This window comes from Oncorhynchus masou, chromosome 23 (assembly GCF_036934945.1).
Source record: "Oncorhynchus masou masou isolate Uvic2021 chromosome 23, UVic_Omas_1.1, whole genome shotgun sequence".
NCBI lineage: Eukaryota > Metazoa > Chordata > Actinopteri > Salmoniformes > Salmonidae > Oncorhynchus > Oncorhynchus masou.
In genome coordinates, this window is record NC_088234.1 from 62,884,993 (window position 1) to 62,906,023 (window position 21,031).

At 46.0% G+C, this 21,031-nt stretch overlaps 1 protein-coding gene across 4 annotated transcripts in view; it reads right to left on the reverse strand.

The window, feature by feature from the left end:
- LOC135511172 (calcium-activated potassium channel subunit alpha-1a-like) overlaps positions 1–21,031 on the reverse strand; it is a 383,846-nt gene that overhangs the window by 201,781 nt on the left and 161,034 nt on the right. For all 4 annotated transcript variants that reach the window (XM_064932771.1, XM_064932770.1, XM_064932769.1 and 1 more), the window contains exon 3: positions 5,509–5,570. In XM_064932771.1, coding sequence (XP_064788843.1) covers positions 5,509–5,570 — 62 coding nt within the window. The remainder of the gene's footprint in view (positions 1–5,508; positions 5,571–21,031) is intronic.

The following is a 21,031-nucleotide window of genomic DNA, read 5'->3' on the forward strand; positions in this document are numbered from 1 at the left end:
GTGTTTCCCTAGGATCCTTCCCTAAAACCTAGGATCCTTCTCTAAAACCTAGTATCCTTCTTTAGGATCCTTCTGTAATACCTAGTGTCCTTCCCGTAAGCTGTCAGGTATGTCTCTCATGCGTTAGATCAACCTCTGTGTATCCAGAGGCTTATTGTCTTGTCAATGACCTCGTCTAGGCTCTCTAGAGTTTAATGTCAGGTTCTGTCTGTCTGTCTGTCTGTCTGTCTGTCTGTCTGTCTGTCTGTCTGTCCGTCTCTATAGAGTTTAATGTCAGGTTCCGTCCTCCCGCCTGCCCGCCCGCGGCCAGACAGGCTGGTGACAGACACAGGCAGACTGGTGACAGACACAGACAGGCTGGTGACAGACACAGACAGGCTGGTGACAGAACAGACTGGTGACTGCCTGGTGACCACCTGATGACAGACTGGTGACAGACAGACAGGCTGGTGACAGACACAGACTGGCTGGTGACAGACACAGACAGGCTGGTGACAGACACAGACTGGCTGGTGACAGACACAGACTGGCTGGTGACAGACACAGACTGGCTGGTGACAGACACAGACAGGCTGGTGACAGACACAGACAGGCTGGTGACAGACACAGACTGGTGGCTGCCTGGTGACCACCTGATGACAGACTGGTGACAGACACAGACAGGCTGGTGCCAGACACAGACAGGCTGGTGACAGACACTGACAGGCTGGTGACAGACACAGACAGGCTGGTGACAGACACAGACAGGCTGGTGACAGACACAGACAGGCTGGTGACAGACACAGACTGGCTGGTGACAGACACAGACTGGCTGGTGACAGACACAGACAGGCTGGTGACAGACACAGACAGGCTGGTGACAGACACAGACTGGCTGGTGACAGACACAGACTGGCTGGTGACAGACACAGACAGGCTGGTGACAGACACAGACAGGCTGGTGACAGACACAGACAGGCTGGTGACAGACACAGACTGGTGGCTGCCTGGTGACCACCTGATGACAGACTGGTGACAGACACAGACAGGCTGGTGCCAGACACAGACAGGCTGGTGACAGACACTGACAGGCTGGTGACAGACACAGACAGGCTGGTGACAGACACAGACAGGCTGGTGACAGACACAGACAGGCTGGTGACAGACACAGACTGGCTGGTGACAGACACAGACAGGCTGGTGACAGACACAGACAGGCTGGTGACAGACACAGACTGGCTGGTGACAGACACAGACTGGCTGGTGACAGACAGACAGACAGGCTGGTGACAGACACAGACAGGCTGGTGACAGACACAGACAGGCTGGTGACAGACACAGACTGGTGGCTGCCTGGTGACCACCTGATGACAGACTGGTGACAGACACAGACAGGCTGGTGCCAGACACAGACAGGCTGGTGACAGACACTGACAGGCTGGTGACAGACACAAACAGGCTGGTGACAGACACAGACAGGCTGGTGACAGACACAGACAGGCTGGTGACAGACACAGACAGGCTGGTGACAGACACAGACAGGCTGGTGACAGACACAGACTGGTGGCTGCCTGGTGACCACCTGATGACAGACTGGTGACAGAGCCTCTAACAGTCAGAAACACTGCATTTACTGTTTTGTCCATTTATATAATTCTAAATGGTTTGATAACATTCTAGGCTGCTAACAAACAGAGACAAATCACACAGACACTGTCTGAGCCTTACACACCGGGCTCACAGTGAGAGAGATAGGTGGAGGGAGGGAGTGGGTGGAGAGAGACAGAGGGAGATAGAGAATCAGAGGAGGGAGAGAGAGAGGTGGATAAAAGGATAGAGAGAAACTCAGAGATGGTTTCTTGCCATCAAGCCTTGACCTTGGCATTATAAAGGAGATTTGTATCCCTCTTTTTGTCTGAAATATACAGTCGAGTCAGATCAGAATGAAAAGAGTTGAGTGGGGAAAGCAAAAGAGAAAGGGAGGGGGAGAACGAGACAGAGGGAAGAGAGAGCGATAGGGAGGGAGAGAGAGGGAACGAAAGAGGGGAAGGACTATATCCCTTTCTATAAACAAGGGACGAGACACATGCCAGGAATCATTTCCACACTACCATGACCTGCACTACTGCTCAGATAACACCGCAGATGACAGACTTGGCATGATTTTATTAATTTCATTACTTTCATCTTTTTCTTGTCACGGCAACACTCAGACCTACTATCTTTATGGCAGAGGAAACAAGCCGAGGGAGGATAGCGGAGGAAACAAGCCGAAGGAGGATAGCGGAGGAATCAAGCCGAAGGGGGATAGCGGAGGAATCAAGCCGAAGGAGGATAGCGGAGGAATCAAGCCGAAGGGGGATAGCGGAGGAATCAAGCCGAAGGAGGATAGCGGAGGAATCAAGCCGAAGGGGGATAGCGGAGGAATCAAGCCGAAGGGGGATAGCGGAGGAATCAAGCCGAAGGAGGATAGCGGAGGAAACATGCCGAGGGAGGATGGCAGAGGAAACAAGCCGAGGGAGGATAGCGGAGGAAACAAGCCGAAGGAGGATAGCGGAGGAATCAAGCCGAAGGGGGATAGCGGAGGAATCAAGCCGAAGGGGGATAGCGGAGGAATCAAGCCGAAGGGGGATAGCGGAGGAATCAAGCCGAAGGAGGATAGCGGAGGAATCAAGCCGAAGGGGGATAGCGGAGGAATCAAGCCGAAGGAGGATAGCGGAGGAAACATGCCGAGGGAGGATGGCAGAGGAAACAAGCCGAGGGAGGATAGTGGAGGAAACAAGCCGAAGGAGGATAGCGGAGGAATCAAGCCGAAGGGGGATAGCGGAGGAAACAAGCCGAGGGAGGATAGCGGAGGAATCAAGCCGAAGGGGGATAGCGGAGGAATCAAGCCGAAGGGGGATAGCGGAGGAATCAAGCCGAAGGGGGATAGCGGAGGAATCAAGCCGAAGGGGGATAGCGGAGGAAACAAGACCGAGGGAGGATAGCGGAGGAATCAAGCCGAAGGAGGATAGCGGAGGAATCAAGCCGAGGGAGGATAGCGGAGGAATCAATCCGAGGGAGGATAGCGGAGGAAACAAGCTGAAGGAGGATAGCGGAGGAATCAAGCCGAGGGAGGATAGCGGAGGAAACAAGCCGAAGGAGGATAGCGGAGGAATCAAGCCGAGGGAGGATAGCGGAGGAAACAAGCCGAGGGAGGATAGCGGAGGAAACAAGCCGAGGGAGGATAGCGGAGGAAACAAGCCGAGGGAGGATAGCGGAGGAAACAAGCCGAGGGAGGATAGCGGAGGAAACAAGCCGAGGGAGGATAGCGGAGGAAACAAGCCGAGGGAGGATAGCGGAGGAAACATGCCAAGGGAGGATAGCAGAGGAAACAAGGCAAGGGAGGATAGCAGAGGAAACAAGCCAAGGGAGGATAGTAGAGGAAACAAGCCGCGGGAGGATAGCAGAGGAAACATGCCGAGGGAGGATAACGGAGGAAACAAGCCGAGGGAGGATAGTGGAGGAAACAAGCCAAGGGAGGATAGCGGAGGAAACAAGCCGAGGGAGGATAGCGGAGGAAACAAGCTGACGGAGGATAGCGGAGGAAACAAGCCGAGGGAGGATAGCGGAGGAAACAAGCCGAGGGAGGATAGCGGAGGAAACATGCCGAGGGAGGATAGCAGAGGAAACAAGGCAAGGGAGGATAGCAGAGGAAACAAGCCAAGGGAGGATAGTAGAGGAAACAAGCCGCGGGAGGATAGCAGAGGAAACATGCCGAGGGAGGATAACGGAGAAAACAAGCCGAGGGAGGATAGCGGAGGAAACAAGCCGAGGGAGGATAGCAGAGGAAACATGCCGAAGGGGGAATAGCAGAGGAAACAAGGCAAGGGAGGATAGCAGAGGAAACAAGCCGAGGAAGGATAGCGGAGGAATCAAGCCGAGGGAGGATAGCGGAGGAATCAAGCCGAGGGAGGATGGCGGAGGAATCAATCCGAGGGAGGATAGCGGAGGAAACAAGCTGAAGGAGGATAGCGGAGGAATCAAGCCGAGGGAGGATAGCGGAGGAAACAAGCCGAGGGAGGATAGCGAAGGAAACAAGCCGAGGGAGGATAGTAGAGGAAACAAGCCGAGGGAGGATAGAAGAGGAAACATGCCGAGGGATGATAGCAGAGGAAACATGCCGAGGGAGGATAGCAGAGGAAACCAGCCGAGGGAGGATAGCAGAGGAAACCAGCCGAGGGAGGATAGCAGAGGAAACATGCCGAGGGAGGATAGCAGAGGAAACATGCCGAGGAAGGATAGCAGAGGAAACATGCCGAGGGAGGATAGCAGAGGAAACCAGCCGAGGGAGGATAGCAGAGGAAACATGCCGAGGGAGGATAGCAGAGGAAACATGCCGAGGGAGGATAGCAGAGGAAACATGCCGAGGGAGGATAGGAGTGAGTCTAGGAACAGAATCATATAAAAAACCACACATGTCCATAAACAGATGCACATAGTCTACGGGGCGGCAGTGTAGCCTAGTGGTTAGAGCATTGGACTAGTAACCAAAAGGTTGCAAGTTCAAATCCCCGTGCTGACAAGGTACAAAATCTGCCGTTCTGCCCCTGAACAGGCAGTTAACCCACTGTTCCTAGGCCGTCATTGAAAATAAGAATTTGTTCTTAACTGACTTGCCTAGTAAAATAAAGGTAAAATTTAAAAAAACTGTCGATATTTCCCTAGTCATTTAGCAGATGCTCTTATCCAGAGCAACTTATAGGATTAAGTGCCTTGCTCAAGGGCACATGGACAGATTTTTCATTATCATAGTATTATTAACTTTGCTGGTCAGAGCTCGGATGGGTGAGAGGCTGAGAATGGCGTGGGTGGGTGATTTTAAGTATGGGATGCTTAGTTTATTGTGTGTGTGTGTGTGTGTGTGTGTGTGTGTGTGTGTGTGTGTGTGTGTGTGTGTGTGTGTGTGTGTGTGTGTGTGTGTGTGTGTGTGTGTGTATGCACGCGTGTGTGTCTACAGGTGGGGGGGTGTAGGTATGTGTGTGCGTGGGTTTACAGATGGCATGTGTGGGTCTACAGATGGTGTGTGTGTGTCTACAAGTGGGGGTGTCTCTGAGGACCAGGCAGATCCACTGATATCCTGTTCTATCTAGGTTACCATGGAAACAAAGTTTGGCGCAAGGCTGACCGGCTTCTATTGACAAAACCATAAAGGAGGAGAGGAGCTTTATAGTCTTTCAGATAACACACAAAAATCATCAAACACACCATCAAACCCAGCACATTATACTGGACGACGAGGACCACACCGTGTGTCTGAAGTATCTATTAATATCATCATGTTCAATAGCAACTCATAGATTAAGAACTCATTCCATACAGCTACGTAACTCAGGAAGAATTATATTTCACCAATGTGAGTGACTGTAGCCTTCCATGTATGAGTTCACTTGGTGAAGAAATGTCCGATGTGATATGAAATTACAACGTACTGTTCAATGGCAGCTCAACACAAAAGCACATATTAGCACATAAAAAGGGGATACTTACTCAGAAGAATCTATAAAGTATATTCCAAGTGCTCCAATGCTGAGAGCGAAAACTAGCACAACCTATAGAGGGAGAGGAGAGAGAAGGAGAGATACATCAGTTTTAGAACGCAAACATGTACAGTGCCTTCGGAAAGTATTCAGACCCCTACAGCCTCAGTCTAAAATTGAATAAATACATGAAAAAATCCTCAGCAATCTACACAGAATACCCCATAATGACAAAGTAGAAACAGGTTTTTAGAAATGTTTGCAAATGTATAAAATATAAAAAACAAACACCTTATTTACATAAGTATTCAGACCCTTTGCTATGAGACTTGAAATTGAGCTCAGGTGCATCCTGTTTTCATTGATGTTTCTACAACTTGATTGGAGTCCACCTGTGGTAAATTCAATTGATTGGACATGATTTGGAAAGGCACACACCTGTCTATATAAGGTCCTACAGTTGACAGTGCATGTCAGAGCTAAAAACCAAACCATGAGGTCGAAGGAATTGTCTGTTGAGCTCAGAGACAGGATTGTGTCGAGGCACAGATCTGGGGAAGGGTACCAAAACATTTCTGCAGCATTGAAGGTCCCCAAGAACACAGTGACCTGCTTGAAGTTTGGCAAAAAGCACCTAAAGACTCTCAGACCATGAGAAACAAGATTCTCTGGTCTGATGAAACCAAGATTGAACTCTTTGGCCTGAATGCCAAGTGTCACATCTGGAGGAAACGTGGCACCATCCCTACAGTGATGCATGGTGGCAGCATCATGCTGTGGGTATGTTTTTCAGTGACAGGGACTGGGAGACTAGTCAGGATCGAGGCAAAGATGAACGAAGCAAAGTACAGAAAGATCCTTGATGAAAACCTGCTCCCGAGCACTCAGAACCTCTTGGGCAAAGGTTCACATTCCAACAGGACAACGACCCAAAGCACCCAGCCAAGACAATGCAGGAGTGGCTTCGGGACGAGTCTCCGAATGTCCTTGAGTGGCCCAACCAGAGCCCAGACTTGAACCTGATTGAACATCTCTGGAGAGACCTGAAAACAGCTGTGCAGCAACTCTCCCAAATGTGTGCCAAGCTTGTAGTGGCATACCCAAGAAGACTCAAGGATGTAGTCACTGCCAAAGGTGCTTCAAAAATGTCTATGTGTAGTTTGATGAGGAGGGGAAACAATTTAACCCATTTTAGAATAATGCTGTGACGCCTCTATGGCCTATTTATTGCCTTACCTCACTAATCTTACTACATTTGCACACACTCTACATAGATGTTTCTATTGTGTTATTGACTCTACTTTTGTTTATCCCACATGTAACTCTGTGTTGTTGTTTTTGTCGCACTGCTTTGCTTTATCTTGGCCAGGTCGCAGTTGTAAATGAGAAATTGTTCTCAACTGGCCTCCCTGGTTAAATAAAGGTGGAATAAATATAAAATAAATACATGTCAGTGCTATGCTCTAACCCTGCATGCCAACCTGAGCATCACATTCTGCCGGGTCTCTTGACCCTCCCAAACCTACAGGAGGGCTACATCCTGAATAATGAATGTAGTCCCTCATGTCAGTACGAGGCCTAACGTTACATCCTGAATAATGAACGTAGTCCCTCATGTCAGTACGAGGCCTAACGTTACATCCTGAATAATGAACGTAGTCCCTCATGTCAGTACGAGGCCTAACGTTACATCCTGAATAATGAACGTAGTCCCTCATGTCAGTACGAGGCCTAACGTTACATCCTGAATAATGAACGTAGTCCCTCATGTCAGTACGAGGCCTAACGTTCCATCCTGAATAATGAACGTAGTCCCTCATGTCAGTACGAGGCCTAACGTTACATCCTGAATAATGAACGTAGTCCCTCATGTCAGTACGAGGCCTAACGTTACATCCTGAATAATGAACGTAGTCCCTCATGTCAGTACGAGGCCTAACGTTCCATCCTGAATAATGAACGTAATCCCTCATGTCAGTACGAGGCCTAACGTTACATCCTGAATAATGAACGTAGTCCCTCATGTCAGTACGAGGCCTAACGTTACATCCTGAATAATGAACGTAGTCCCTCATGTCAGTACGAGGCCTAACGTTACATCCTGAATAATGAACGTAGTCCCTCATGTCAGTACGAGGCCTAACGTTACATCCTGAATAATGAACGTAGTCCCTCATGTCAGTACGAGGCCTAACGTTACATCCTGAATAATGAACGTAGTCCCTCATGTCAGTACGAGGCCTAACGTTACATCCTGAATAATGAATGTAGTCCCTCATGTCAGTACGAGGCCTAACGTTCCATCCTGAATAATGAACGTAATCCCTCATGTCAGTACGAGGCCTAACGTTACATCCTGAATAATGAACGTAGTCCCTCATGTCAGTACGAGGCCTAACGTTACATCCTGAATAATGAACGTAGTCCCTCATGTCAGTACGAGGCCTAACGTTACATCCTGAATAATGAACGTAGTCCCTCATGTCAGTACGAGGCCTAACGTTCCATCCTGAATAATGAACGTAGTCCCTCATGTCAGTACGAGGCCTAACGTTACATCCTGAATAATGAACGTAGTCCCTCATGTCAGTACGAGGCCTAACGTTCCATCCTGAATAATGAACGTAGTCCCTCATGTCAGTACGAGGCCTAACGTTACATCCTGAATAATGAACGTAGTCCCTCATGTCAGTACGAGGCCTAACGTTACATCCTGAATAATGAACGTAGTCCCTCATGTCAGTACGAGGCCTAACGTTCCATCCTGAATAATGAACGTAATCCCTCATGTCAGTACGAGGCCTAACGTTACATCCTGAATAATGAACGTAGTCCCTCATGTCAGTACGAGGCCTAACGTTACATCCTGAATAATGAACGTAGTCCCTCATGTCAGTACGAGGCCTAACGTTACATCCTGAATAATGAACGTAGTCCCTCATGTCAGTACGAGGCCTAACGTTACATCCTGAATAATGAACGTAGTCCCTCATGTCAGTACGAGGCCTAACGTTACATCCTGAATAATGAACGTAGTCCCTCATGTCAGTACGAGGCCTAACGTTACATCCTGAATAATGAACGTAGTCCCTCATGTCAGTACGAGGCCTAACGTTACATCCTGAATAATGAACGTAGTCCCTCATGTCAGTACGAGGCCTAACGTTACATCCTGAATAATGAACGTAGTCCCTCATGTCAGTACGAGGCCTAACGTTACATCCTGAATAATGAACAGTGGATAGTGAATAGCAACTGTAAGTACAGTTGTATACATAAGAGATTGAAAAGGGAATGGGAACACACTAAACATCTGTAAACCTGTAAGTCTTGAAGGGTGACTGCATGTAGTATTGAGGGGAAGGCTACTGTGACAGACAGCCTTACAAAATACAAAGTCATTGGTTGTGTTGTACTGGATGCTATTACACGCAGGCACACAGGCACACCGTATCCGCAGCAACATCCCATCACAATGTGCTGAGTTGTATTGTGAAGACAGAAGGGGTAATATAAGGAGAATGTAACTAGAAGTAATCATTCATATCTAACATGCAGTCAATTCCACGCTAATGAATTTACACTTAAAAGTAAAACAAACCATACAACAAGGACTACTTTTAACAAATTACATAGAACAATTTACTATAACAGATTTACAGGAAGAACTGTGCAGATACAAGTAGTCACTGTGCATATAGTTGGTTGGTTAAACTCTGAAATCAATGGTTTTTGTTTGGCCTTCTCAGTGTAAATACGTTACAGTGGAATTGCCCATGCTGTTCACACAGAGACCAGCTCTCAGATGGATAAACCTCGTGTTCACACAGAGACCAGCTCTCAGATGGATAAACCTCGTGTTCACACAGAGAACAGCTCTCAGATGGATAAACCTCGTGTTCACACAGAGACCAGCTCTCAGATGGATAAACCTCGTGTTCACACAGAGACCAGCTCTCAGATGGATAAACCTCGTGTTCACACAGAGACCAGCTCTCAGATGGATAAACCTCGTGTTCACACAGAGACCAGCTCTCAGATGGATAAACCTCGTGTTCACACAGAGACCAGCTCTCAAATGGATAAACCTTGTGTTCACACAGAGACCCGCTCTCAAATGGATAAACCTCGTGTTCACACAGAGACCAGCTCTCAGATGGATAAACCTCGTGTTCACACAGAGACCAGCTCTCAGATGGATAAACCTCGTGTTCACACAGAGACCAGCTCTCAGATGGATAAACCTCGTGTTCACACAGAGACCAGCTCTCAGATGGATAAACCTCGTGTTCACACAGAGACCAGCTCTCAGATGTATAAACCTCGTGTTCACACAGAGATCAGCTCTCAGATGTATAAACCTCGTGTTCACACAGAGATCAGCTCTCAGATGTATAAACCTCGTGTTCACACAGAGATCAGCTCTCTCAGATGGATAAACCTCGTGAAAACAACACGTTAAAACACACGACTGAACACATAATATTAAAACACACGACTGAACACATTAAAACACACGACTGAACACGTGATATTAAAACACACGACTGAACACATTAAAACACACGACTGAACACGTGATATTAAAACACACGACTGAACACGTTAAAACACACGACTGAACACGTTAAAACACATGACTGAACACATTAAAACACACGACTAAACACATTAAAACACACGACTGAACACGTGATATTAAAACACACGACTGAACACGTAATATTAAAACACACAACTGAACACGTTAAAACACACAACTGAACACGTTAAAACACACGACTGAACACGTTAAAACACACGACTGAACACGTTAAACACACGACTGAACATACTAAAACACACGACTGAACACGTTAAAACACACGACTGAATATGCTAAAACACACGACTGAACATGCTAAAACACACGACTGAACACGTTAAAACACACGACTGAACACATTAAAACACACGACTGAACACATTAAAACACACGACTGAGAAAGATATACTATTGTTTACTCTTTCTTCCTATTCAGCCAGAACACAATAGACATCCTCTGTCCTCCACGATTGTAACATTCATTATAATTAATGGGCGCCTGATCGTTGCCATGCTAATAAAAAAACACCCGCATGTATTTTTAATGGTGTCTCTGTGTGGGAGATGGTGGGTTCCAGAGTGTGGGTCTGGTTGAGGCTTGTGATAACGATAGCAAAGCATAGCGCCAGCCTCTACTGCAATGTTGAAGCACAAGCATTACGCTACACCCACAATAACATCTACTAAATATGTGCTTACGACCAATGTAATTTAATTTGTAGCCCTGCAGTATGACCTGAGCGATGTAGGTTATTTTAGCATAGCACTAGCTAGTGTAGCCCTGCAGTGGGGTGGTAGGTAGCCTAGTGGTTAGAGCATTGGACGAGTAACCGAAAGGTTGCAGGATCGAATCCCCGAGCTGACAAGGTAAAAATCTGTTAACCCACTGTTCCTAGGCCGTGTTCTTAACTGACTTACCTAGTTAAATAAAGATTTTTAAAAGTATGATCTGAGTGATGCAGGTTATTGTAGCATAGCGCTAGCTAGTGTAGCCCTGCAGTATGACCTGAGTGATACAGGTTATTGTATCATAGCGCTAGCTAGTGTAGCCCTGCAGTATGACCTGAGTGATACAGGTTATTGTATCATAGCGCTAGCTAGTGTAGCCCTGCAGTATGACCTGAGTGATACAGGTTATTGTAGCATAGCGCTAGCTAGTGTAGCTCTGCAGTATGACCTGAGTGATACAGGTTATTGTATCATAGCGCTAGCTAGTGTAGCCCTGCAGTATGACCTGAGTGATGCAGGTTATTGTAGCATAGCGCTAGCTAGTGTAGCCCTGCAGTATGACCTGAGTGACGCAGATTATTGTAGCATAGCGCTAGCTAGTGTAGCCCTGCAGTACAACCTGAGTGACGCAGATTATTGTAGCATAGCGCTAGCTAGTGTAGCCCTGCAGTATGACCTGAGTGACGCAGATTATTGTAGCATAGCGCTAGCTAGTGTAGCCCTGCAGTATGACCTGAGTGATACAGGTTATTGTATCATAGCGCTAGCTAGTGTAGCCCTGCAGTATGACCTGAGTGACGCAGATTATTGTAGCATAGAGCTAGCTAGTGTAGCCCTGCAGTATGACCTGAGTGACGCAGATTATTGTAGCATAGCGCTAGCTAGTGTAGCCCTGCAGTATGACCTGAGTGACGCAGATTATTGTAGCATAGCGCTAGCTAGTGTAGCCCTGCAGTATGACCTGAGTGATACAGGTTATTGTATCATAGCGCTAGCTAGTGTAGCCCTGCAGTATGACCTGAGTGACGCAGATTATTGTAGCATAGCGCTAGCTAGTGTAGCCCTGCAGTATGACCTGAGTGACGCAGATTATTGTAGCATAGCGCTAGCTAGTGTAGCCCTGCAGTATGACCTGAGTGACACAGGTTATTGTAGCATAGCGCTAGCTAGTGTAGCCCTGCAGTATGACCTAAGTGACACAGGTTATTGTAGCATAGCGCTAGCTAGTGTAGCCCTGCAGTATGACCTGAGTGATACAGGTTATTGTAGCATAGCGCTAGCTAGTGTATGACCTGAGTGACACAGGTTATTGTAGCATAGCGCTAGCTAGTGTAGCCCTGCAGTATGACCTGAGTGACACAGGTTATTGTAGCATAGCACTAGCTAGTGTAGCCCTGAAGTGCCTGACCTGAGTGACACAGGTTATTGTAGCATAGCGCTAGCTAGTGTAGCCCTGCAGTATGACCTGAGTGACACAGGTTATTGTAGCATAGCACTAGCTAGTGTAGCCCTGAAGTGCCTGACCTGAGTGACACACAAAGGAGAAAGGAAGCTATGTTCAATGCCAGCCACACTGACAACATCAAGATCTCTTCACTGTCATCTAGAAGGCTGATATCTATACCGTTGGGAAGATCATTGGTGGAGTGGAATCCATCAGCTGATCTGATTCCCACAACTAAATAGTCCAGCACCTGTTTCTGTTTATGTCCTGGCTATGATTGACTCGATTCTCCATCATACTCTCAACATCACACATCCACTGTCAATATATCAAATGAAGAGAAATCATTCAAAACAGAAAAAATATGTTAACCTTGGATGTCAGGATACTGTATAGGACTTCCCCCACAAGAGGGCATAGTTAGTTTGTAATGAGAGGGTTTTCTATGGGTACAGTGGACATCCAGGACATGCAGGTTAGAGACACACACACACTCTCTCTCTCTCTCTTCACACGGGGAACAACCCAGGTCTTCACATCAGTAGGACCTCTGAAAATGACCAACAGGACTTGAGAGGGATGGAAGCGAAGCCTAGATGTGGAGATTCTATCCTTATCTGAGTCTCTTATGACAGAGGCAGTCCTACTGTATGAACACAGAATGCAAGTACATACAGTAAGTGGAACACACACGCAGACATGAACAAATCCACATTTCCTTGATGCTAATTTTTGTCCTTCTCGTCTGTGAGGAAAGAGAGAGAGAACAGGGGTAGCCTGAGCAGGATGGATGCTCAACAGCTTTCCAGTGAGCGGTGACCGTCCACAGATGAGTCCTCATCTTCAACTGACCCAGTTACTCAGCTGTGAATGCTACGTGGCTGTCGCTAACACTAACCAGTGCTAGCCGTCGTATGTGTGTGTGCGCACGCATGCGCATGTCTGTGTGGGCACTGCTTCAGATCTCGCACCTGCATCTCCCACCTGTAGCACACGCTCCAGCAGGTATATCTCTCTAGTCACCCCCAAAACCAATTATTTCTTTGGCCGCCTCTCCTTCCAGTTCTCTGCTGCCAATGACTGGAACGAACTAAAACAATCTCCCTCACTAGCTTTAAGCACCAACTGTCAGAGCAGCTCACAGATTACTGCACCTGTACATAGCCCACGTATAATTTAGCCCAAACAACTACCTCTTTCCCTACTGTATTTTATTTATTTATTTATTTTGCTCCTTTGCACCCCATTATTTTTATTTCTACTTTGCACATTCTTCCATTGCAAATCTACCATTCCAGTGTTTTACCTGCTATATTGTATTTACTTTGCCACCATGGCCTTTTTTTGCCTTTACCTCCCTTATCTCACCTCACTTGCTCACATCGTATATAGACTTGTTTATACTGTATTATTGACTGTATGTTTGTTTTACGCCATGTGTAACTCTGTGTCGTTGTATGTGTCGAACTGCTTTGCTTTATCTTGGCCAGTTCGCAATTTTAAATGAGAACTTGTTGTCAATAAAATTAAAATAAAAAGATAACGAGGGTTAGCCGTTGACCTCAAACCCACACATTTCAAAGACAGGAGCTCCACTGTAAGTCATGACTGTGATTCCAACAGACAGGGGAAACCTACAGCAAATGGCAACAATGTGGGGGCATCCCCAGCGCCGACAGACTACAGGCAGAAACACAGCTGTAGGCCTGACAAGCTGGGACCAGCACAGCAAGTGACTCTGGGAAATGTAGTTTTGACAGTAGTCATACAATATTACATTATAACAGTAGTCTATAAGGTAAATGAATGCTTGTTTTGAGAGTTAATACACTATACATACAAAACTATGTGGACCCCCTTCAAATGAGTGGATTGTGCTATTTCAGCCACATCCGTTGCAGACAGGTGTATAAATCGAGCACACAGCAATGCAATCTCCATAGACAAACATTGTCAGTAGAATGGTCTTACAGAAGAACTCAGTGACTTTCAACGTGGCACCGTCATAGGATGCCACCTTTCCAACAAGTCAGTTGGTCAAATTTCTTCCCTGCTAGAGCTGCCCACAGTCAACTGTAAGTGCTGTTATTGTGAAGTGGAAACGTCTAGCCGCGAAGTGGTCGGCCACACAAGCCCACAGAACAGGACTGACGAGTGCTGAAGCACATAGCGCAAAGAAATGGTCTGTCCTTGGTTGCAACACACACTACCGAGTTCCAAACTGCCTCTGGAAGCAACGTCAGCACAATAACTGTTCGTCAGGAGCTTCATGAAATGGGTTTCCATGGCCAAGCAGCCGCATACAAGTCTAAGAGCATCATACGTAATGCCAGGCGTCGGCTGGAGTCGTGTAAAACCCGCCACCATTGGATTGGAGCAGTGGAAATGCGTTCTCTGGAGGGATGAATCACGCTTCACCATCTGGCAGTCCGATGGACAAATCTGGGATTGGCAGATGCCAGGAGAAAGCTACCTGCCCGAATGCATAGTGCCAACTGTAAAGTTTGCTGGAGGATGAATAATTATCTGGGGATGTTTTTGGTTTGGGCTAGGCCCCTTAGTTCCAGTGAAGGGATATTTTAACACGACAGCGTAGAATGACATTCTAGACAATTATGTGCTTCCAACTTTGGGATAGCAGTTTGGGGGAGGCCCTTTCCTGTTTCAGCATGACAATGCCCCTGTGCTCAAAGCGAGGTCAATACAGAAATGGTTTGTTGAGATTGGTGTGGAAGAACTTGACCGGCCTGCACAGAGCTCTGATCTCAACCCCATCGAACACCTTTGGGATGAATTGGAACACCGACAGCGAGCCAGGCCTAATCGACAAACATCAGTGCCCGACCTCACTAATGCTCATGGCTGAATGGAAGCAAGTCCCAGCAGCAATTTTCAAACATCTAGTGGAAAGCCATCCGAGAAGATTGGAGGCTGTTGTAGCAGCAAAGGGGGGGGGGGGGGAACTCCATATTACCATTGAACCCTACGGACAGGCTCACCATTGAACCCTATGGACAGGCTCACCATTGAACCCTATGGACAGGCTCACCATTGAACCCTATGTACAGGCTCACCATTGAACCCTATGTACAGGCTCACCATTGAACCCTACAGTGCCTTGCGAAAGTATTCGGCCCCCTTGAGCTTTGCGACCTTTTGCCACATTTCATGCTTCAAACATAAAGATATAAAACTGTATATTTTTGTGAAGTATCAATAACAAGTGGGAGACAATCATGAAGTGGAACGACATTTATTGGATATTTCAAACTTTGTTAACAAATAAAAAACTGAAAAATTGGGCGTGCAAAATTATTCAGCCCCTTTACTTTCAGTGCAGCAAACTCTCTCCAGAAGTTCAGTGAGGATCTCTGAATGATCCAATGTTGACCTAAATGACTAATGATGATAAATACAATCCACCTGTGTGTAATCAAGTCTCCGTATAAATGCACCTGCACTGTGATAGTCTCAGAGGTCCGTTAAAAGCGCAGAGAGCATCATGAAGAACAAGGAACACACCAGGCAGGTCCGAGATACTGTTGTGAAGAAGTTTAAAGCCGGATTTGGATACAAAAAGATTTCCCAAGCTTTAAACATCCCAAGGAGCACTGTGCAAGCGATAATATTGAAATGGAAGGAGTATCAAACCACTGCAAATCTACCAAGACCTGGCCGTCCCTCTAAACTTTCAGCTCATACAAGGAGAAGACTGATCAGAGATGCAGCCAAGAGGCCCATGATCACTCTGGATGAACTGCAGAGATCTACAGCTGAGGTGGGAGACTCTGTCCATAGGACAACAATCAGTCGTATATTGCACAAATCTGGCCTTTATGGAAGAGTGGCAAGAAGAAAGCCATTTCTTAAAGATATCCATAAAAAGTGTCGTTTAATGTTTGCCACAAGCCACCTGGGAGACACACCAAACATGTGGAAGAAGGTGCTCTGGTCAGATGAAACCAAAATTGAACTTTTTGGCAACAATGCAAAACGTTATGTTTGGCGTAAAAGCAACACAGCTCATCACTCTGAACACACCATACCCACTGTCAAACATGGTGGTGGCAGCATCATGGTTTGGGCCTGCTTTTCTTCAGCAGGGACAGGGAAGATGGTTAAAATTGATGGGAAGATGGATGGAGCCAAATACAGGACCATTCTGGAAGAAAACCTGATGGAGTCTGCAAAAGACCTGAGACTGGGACAGAGATTTGTCTTCCAACAAGACAATGATCCAAAACATAAAGCAAAATCTACAATGGAATGGTTCAAAAATAAACATATCCAGGTGTTAGAATGGCCAAGTCAAAGTCCAGACCTGAATCCAATCGAGAATCTGTGGAAAGAACTGAAAACTGCTGTTCACAAATGCTCTCCATCCAACCTCACTGAGCTCGAGCTGTTTTGCAAGGAGGAATGGGAAAAAATGTCAGTCTCTCGATGTGCAAAACTGATAGAGACATACCCCAAGCGACTTACAGCTGTAATCGCAGCAAAAGGTGGCGCTACAAAGTATTAACTTAAGGGGGCTGAATAATTTTGCACGCCCAATTTTTCAGTTTTTGATTTGTTAAAAAAGTTTGAAATATCGAATAAACGTCGTTCCACTTCATGATTGTGTCCCACTTGTTGTTGATTCTTCACAAAAAAATACAGTTTTATATCTTTATGTTTGAAGCCTGAAATGTGGCAAAAGGTCGCAAAGTTCAAGGGGGCCGAATACTTTCGCAAGGCCCTGTATGTACAGGCTCACCATTGAACCCTATGGACAGGCTCACCATTGAACCCTATGGACAGGCTCACCATTGAACCCTATGGACAGGCTCACCATTGAACCCTATGGACAGGCTCACCATTGAACTTGTCATTTTTCGTCTCAAATTCGGTGGACATAAAACAATATAGAGGTGAGACTTTGACATGTAGTATTTTCATATTTAATTATATTATGTTTATATTAATGCTTAGTTCCTGTTATTTTTCAAAGACGTCTCACAAAAACAATCAAATCTCTGTGAAATGTCAACGGAGCACTGAGCGTACCATAAGCATTTTATTTTGAAAGCCTTTTACATTTATTTCAGCTTGTGTCATGCTAATTTAGCTATTTGCAATCTGCGGAAACAACTTGGAAGACGACGACCACAAAATGTAAAATCCTTAACTGTTTCGGCGATAAAGCTGCACCACTCTGTCAACAGAGCTCAGTGCTTTTTATCAGATGTATTAGGTTATGAAATAGGACTTCTAGGATATAATATTAAGGATGTCAGAGAACGACCCCACTGAACGATTCAGAACATTAAGAATCATATTTGTCTTGGTCAAATGTATTTTATAACATAAGAAAGTGAAAAGTCATCACCAAAGCATGTTTTCACTCCCTCTAGTTAGAGGGGGTGGACACACTACTCACTACTCAATGGATCAGCTCTCACGACACACACAGTTAACTGTTCCTAGGCCGTCATTGAAAATAAGAATTTGTTCTTAACTGACTTGCCTAGTAAAATAAAGGTAAAAAATAAATAAACACACACAAAAACTTTAAAAAACAGACACAAACACTAAAACAGACACTCGACAACACATATACACAAATACATACACACAAACCTTCACTGGTTTGCTGACTGCTTGACCCACATTCATTCATTCACTCACGTACGGTATGAAAACCCACAGCCGCAGAGCAGCAAACCAGGCTCACTAAAGCACAGTAGCTTACTCTTCAAATAGACCACAAATAACAGGCTAAGGATTTCAACTGTTAATACAACAAGACAATATGGCGGCCCTACCCAATAAACTAAACGCAGGATAATAATAAACTAAACGCTAACCTGGAATCCACACAAAATATTCCTCTATTTAACAGATAAATATTCCGTTTGGATTCCAGATTCCAGGCTACAACCAAGTTGCTGGGAGTTTTACCCAGACTCTCACAGACTAACAGGGAATTAGTTTAGACTTGGAAAGCTCATGACTCACTTCCTCTCTCCCCTAAGTGCACTTCCTGACAAAGAGCATGCAGAACCCAGCTGACTGGTGATTCGGGTTGACGTATAAAATAATGGCTTTGTGTTCAGGGTGAGTATGCAGGTTGACAGGCTGGCTGGGGAATCAAAAAGGTGACGAGTAGACTAATCAGTTCAGTTCAAAGCTCCAAACAGACTGACCTACTACATACCAGCACAGGTAGGCTGAAGACTCAAAAACACAAACTGGAATCTGAAATAACTTTGTTATACACAGTCAAGTTGTAAGGTGTATGGACAATTCCAAATGTATTCATCCCTAAAACTCTCCCTCCTCCGTCGGTATGTCTGTGAATATTTCCACAGCATTCAGTCTAACGGGGGTCTATGCTCACCTCGGCTCTCCTCCATTTCAAACAAAACCCAATGACACAGTGGCGCTAGACTAGCTTCTGGAGGGAAGCCCAGTGACAACACACAACACAGCCACGTTCCTCCTAGCGCGGCACTCCCATCCCGCTACATGACAGTAATACTGTCTGCATGGAGGAAAGCGGACAGGAAGCTTTGATTTAGCCTCATCATTAAATAAAAAGCCTACTGGTGCGAAAAGTTAAATAGCTCCATCTAAAATTGGGGTGTTCATGTTCTTGAATAACCTGAAGCTAAGAAGGCATAGCTAGACGTTTTGTGGCTAAATCACAGAATTAACATTTTATTGGTAGAAGAGTTAGAGAGGTCGGCATCAAAGACTAGAACTACAAACATCCTGCAGGCTGGAAAAGGGATGAGAGAAAACTGTATTCAAAGAGAAAACATAATGTTAGTTAGTGTCTCCTGAACCTAAAAAAGTGCTTACCTAAGAAATACACAACATGACCAAAAATGTGGACACGTGCTGAACATCTCATTCCAAAATCATGGGCAGTAATATGGAGTTGGTCCCACCTTTGCTGCTTTAACAGACTCCACTCTTCTGGGAAGGCTTTCCTCTAGATGTTGGAACATTGCTGCGGGGACTTGCTTCCATTCAGGCACAAGAGCATTAGTGAGGTTGGGCACTGATGTTGGGCGATTAGGCCTGGCTCACAGTCTGCGTTCCAATTCATCCCAAAGGTGTTCGATTGGGTTTAGGTCAGGGCTCCGTGCAGGCCAGTCAAGTCTACACCAATCTTGACAAACAATTTCTGCATGGACCTCGCTTTCTGCACAGTGGCATTGTCATGCTGAAACAGTAAAGGGCCTTCCCCAAACTGTTGCCAAAAAGTTGGAAGCACAGCATCATCTAGAATGTCATTGTATGCAGTAGCATTAAGATTTCCCTTCACTGGAACTAAGGAGCCCGAACCATGAAAAACAGCCCCAGACCATTATTTCTTCTCCACCAAACTTTACAGTTGGGACTAAGCATGGGGGCAGGTAGTGTTCTCCTGGCATTGGCCAAACTCAGATTCCTTGGACTGCCAGATGGTGAAGCATGATTCATCACTCCAGAGAATGCTTTTCCACTGCTCCAGAGTCCAATGGCAGTGAGCTTTACACCACTCCAGCCGACACTTGGCATTACACATGGTGATCTTAGGCTTGTTTGTGGCTGCTCGGCCATGGAAACCCATTTCAGCTCCCGACAAACAGCTCTTATGCTGACGTTGCTTCCAGAGGCAGTTTAGAACTCGGTAGTGAGTGTTGCAATAGAAGGACAGACAATTTGTACGCTCCATGCTCTTCAGCACTCGGCGGTCCCATTCTGTGAGCTTGTGTGGCCTACCAGTTCCCAGCTGAGCGTTTTTGCTCTGAGATGTTTCCACTTCACAATAACAGTAATTACAGTTGACTGGGACAGCTCTAGCAGGGCAGACATTTTACGAACTGACTTGTTGGAAAGGTGGTATCCTATGATGAAGGTGCCACGTTGAAAGTCACTGAGCTCTTCAGTAAGGCCATTCTCCTGCCAATGTTTGTCTGTGGAGATTGCATGGCTGTGTACCTGTCAGCAACGGCTGTTTCTGAAATAGCCGAATCCACTAATTTGAAGGGGTGTCCACATACTTTTGTATATATAGTGTACTTTCAATAGTGGACTAATTTAGTAAAAGGCATTGAAGCACTCAAAGTAACACAGGCTCGCTTGGACCTTTTCATGTACCATGGATTGTCCTCATTTTGTTCTAGCCTGACTGGGTTTAACAGGGTGAAGTGAAGCCCTCCAGGAAGAAGGAGGCTGATTGGAGCCTCAGCCAAAGGATTTCAAAGGAGAACACTCTCTCTCTCTCTCTCTCTCTCTCTCTCTCTCACATCTATAGGGATAACATTTGAAAAGCAGCCATGACATCAGTATAGTAGGAGGCATGTTCAGCATGCATGAACAACCTTTGTATTCTCCGCACATTAACCCTGCTCAGAAAGACCTTCTGACTCACACTAGGCGTTTCAACTGTCGGCGTCGGCTACCACACGCTTCCAATTCACAACACCTCCGACAGCACCATACGCTGCTCTGACACTCATGATGATACATGATAAACACCAGTGGTGGTCAGTGCCATTTAAGATGAGGGAGGACAATATATATGTTTTATGAGCCTGGCCTTCCATTACAGCATATTGAATGACTGTCATTCATATTCCATTCACCCTGCTCAATGTAACATCGATAGGTGACATCGATAGGTTTAGGCTCTACATGATACTCATATTTCTCCTATACCCATCAAGAGGTTGCTACAACCTAGCCTATGAATGAAATTTTACAACGTAGGTGCACAGGTCGAGAGTAAAAATCAGAGTAATC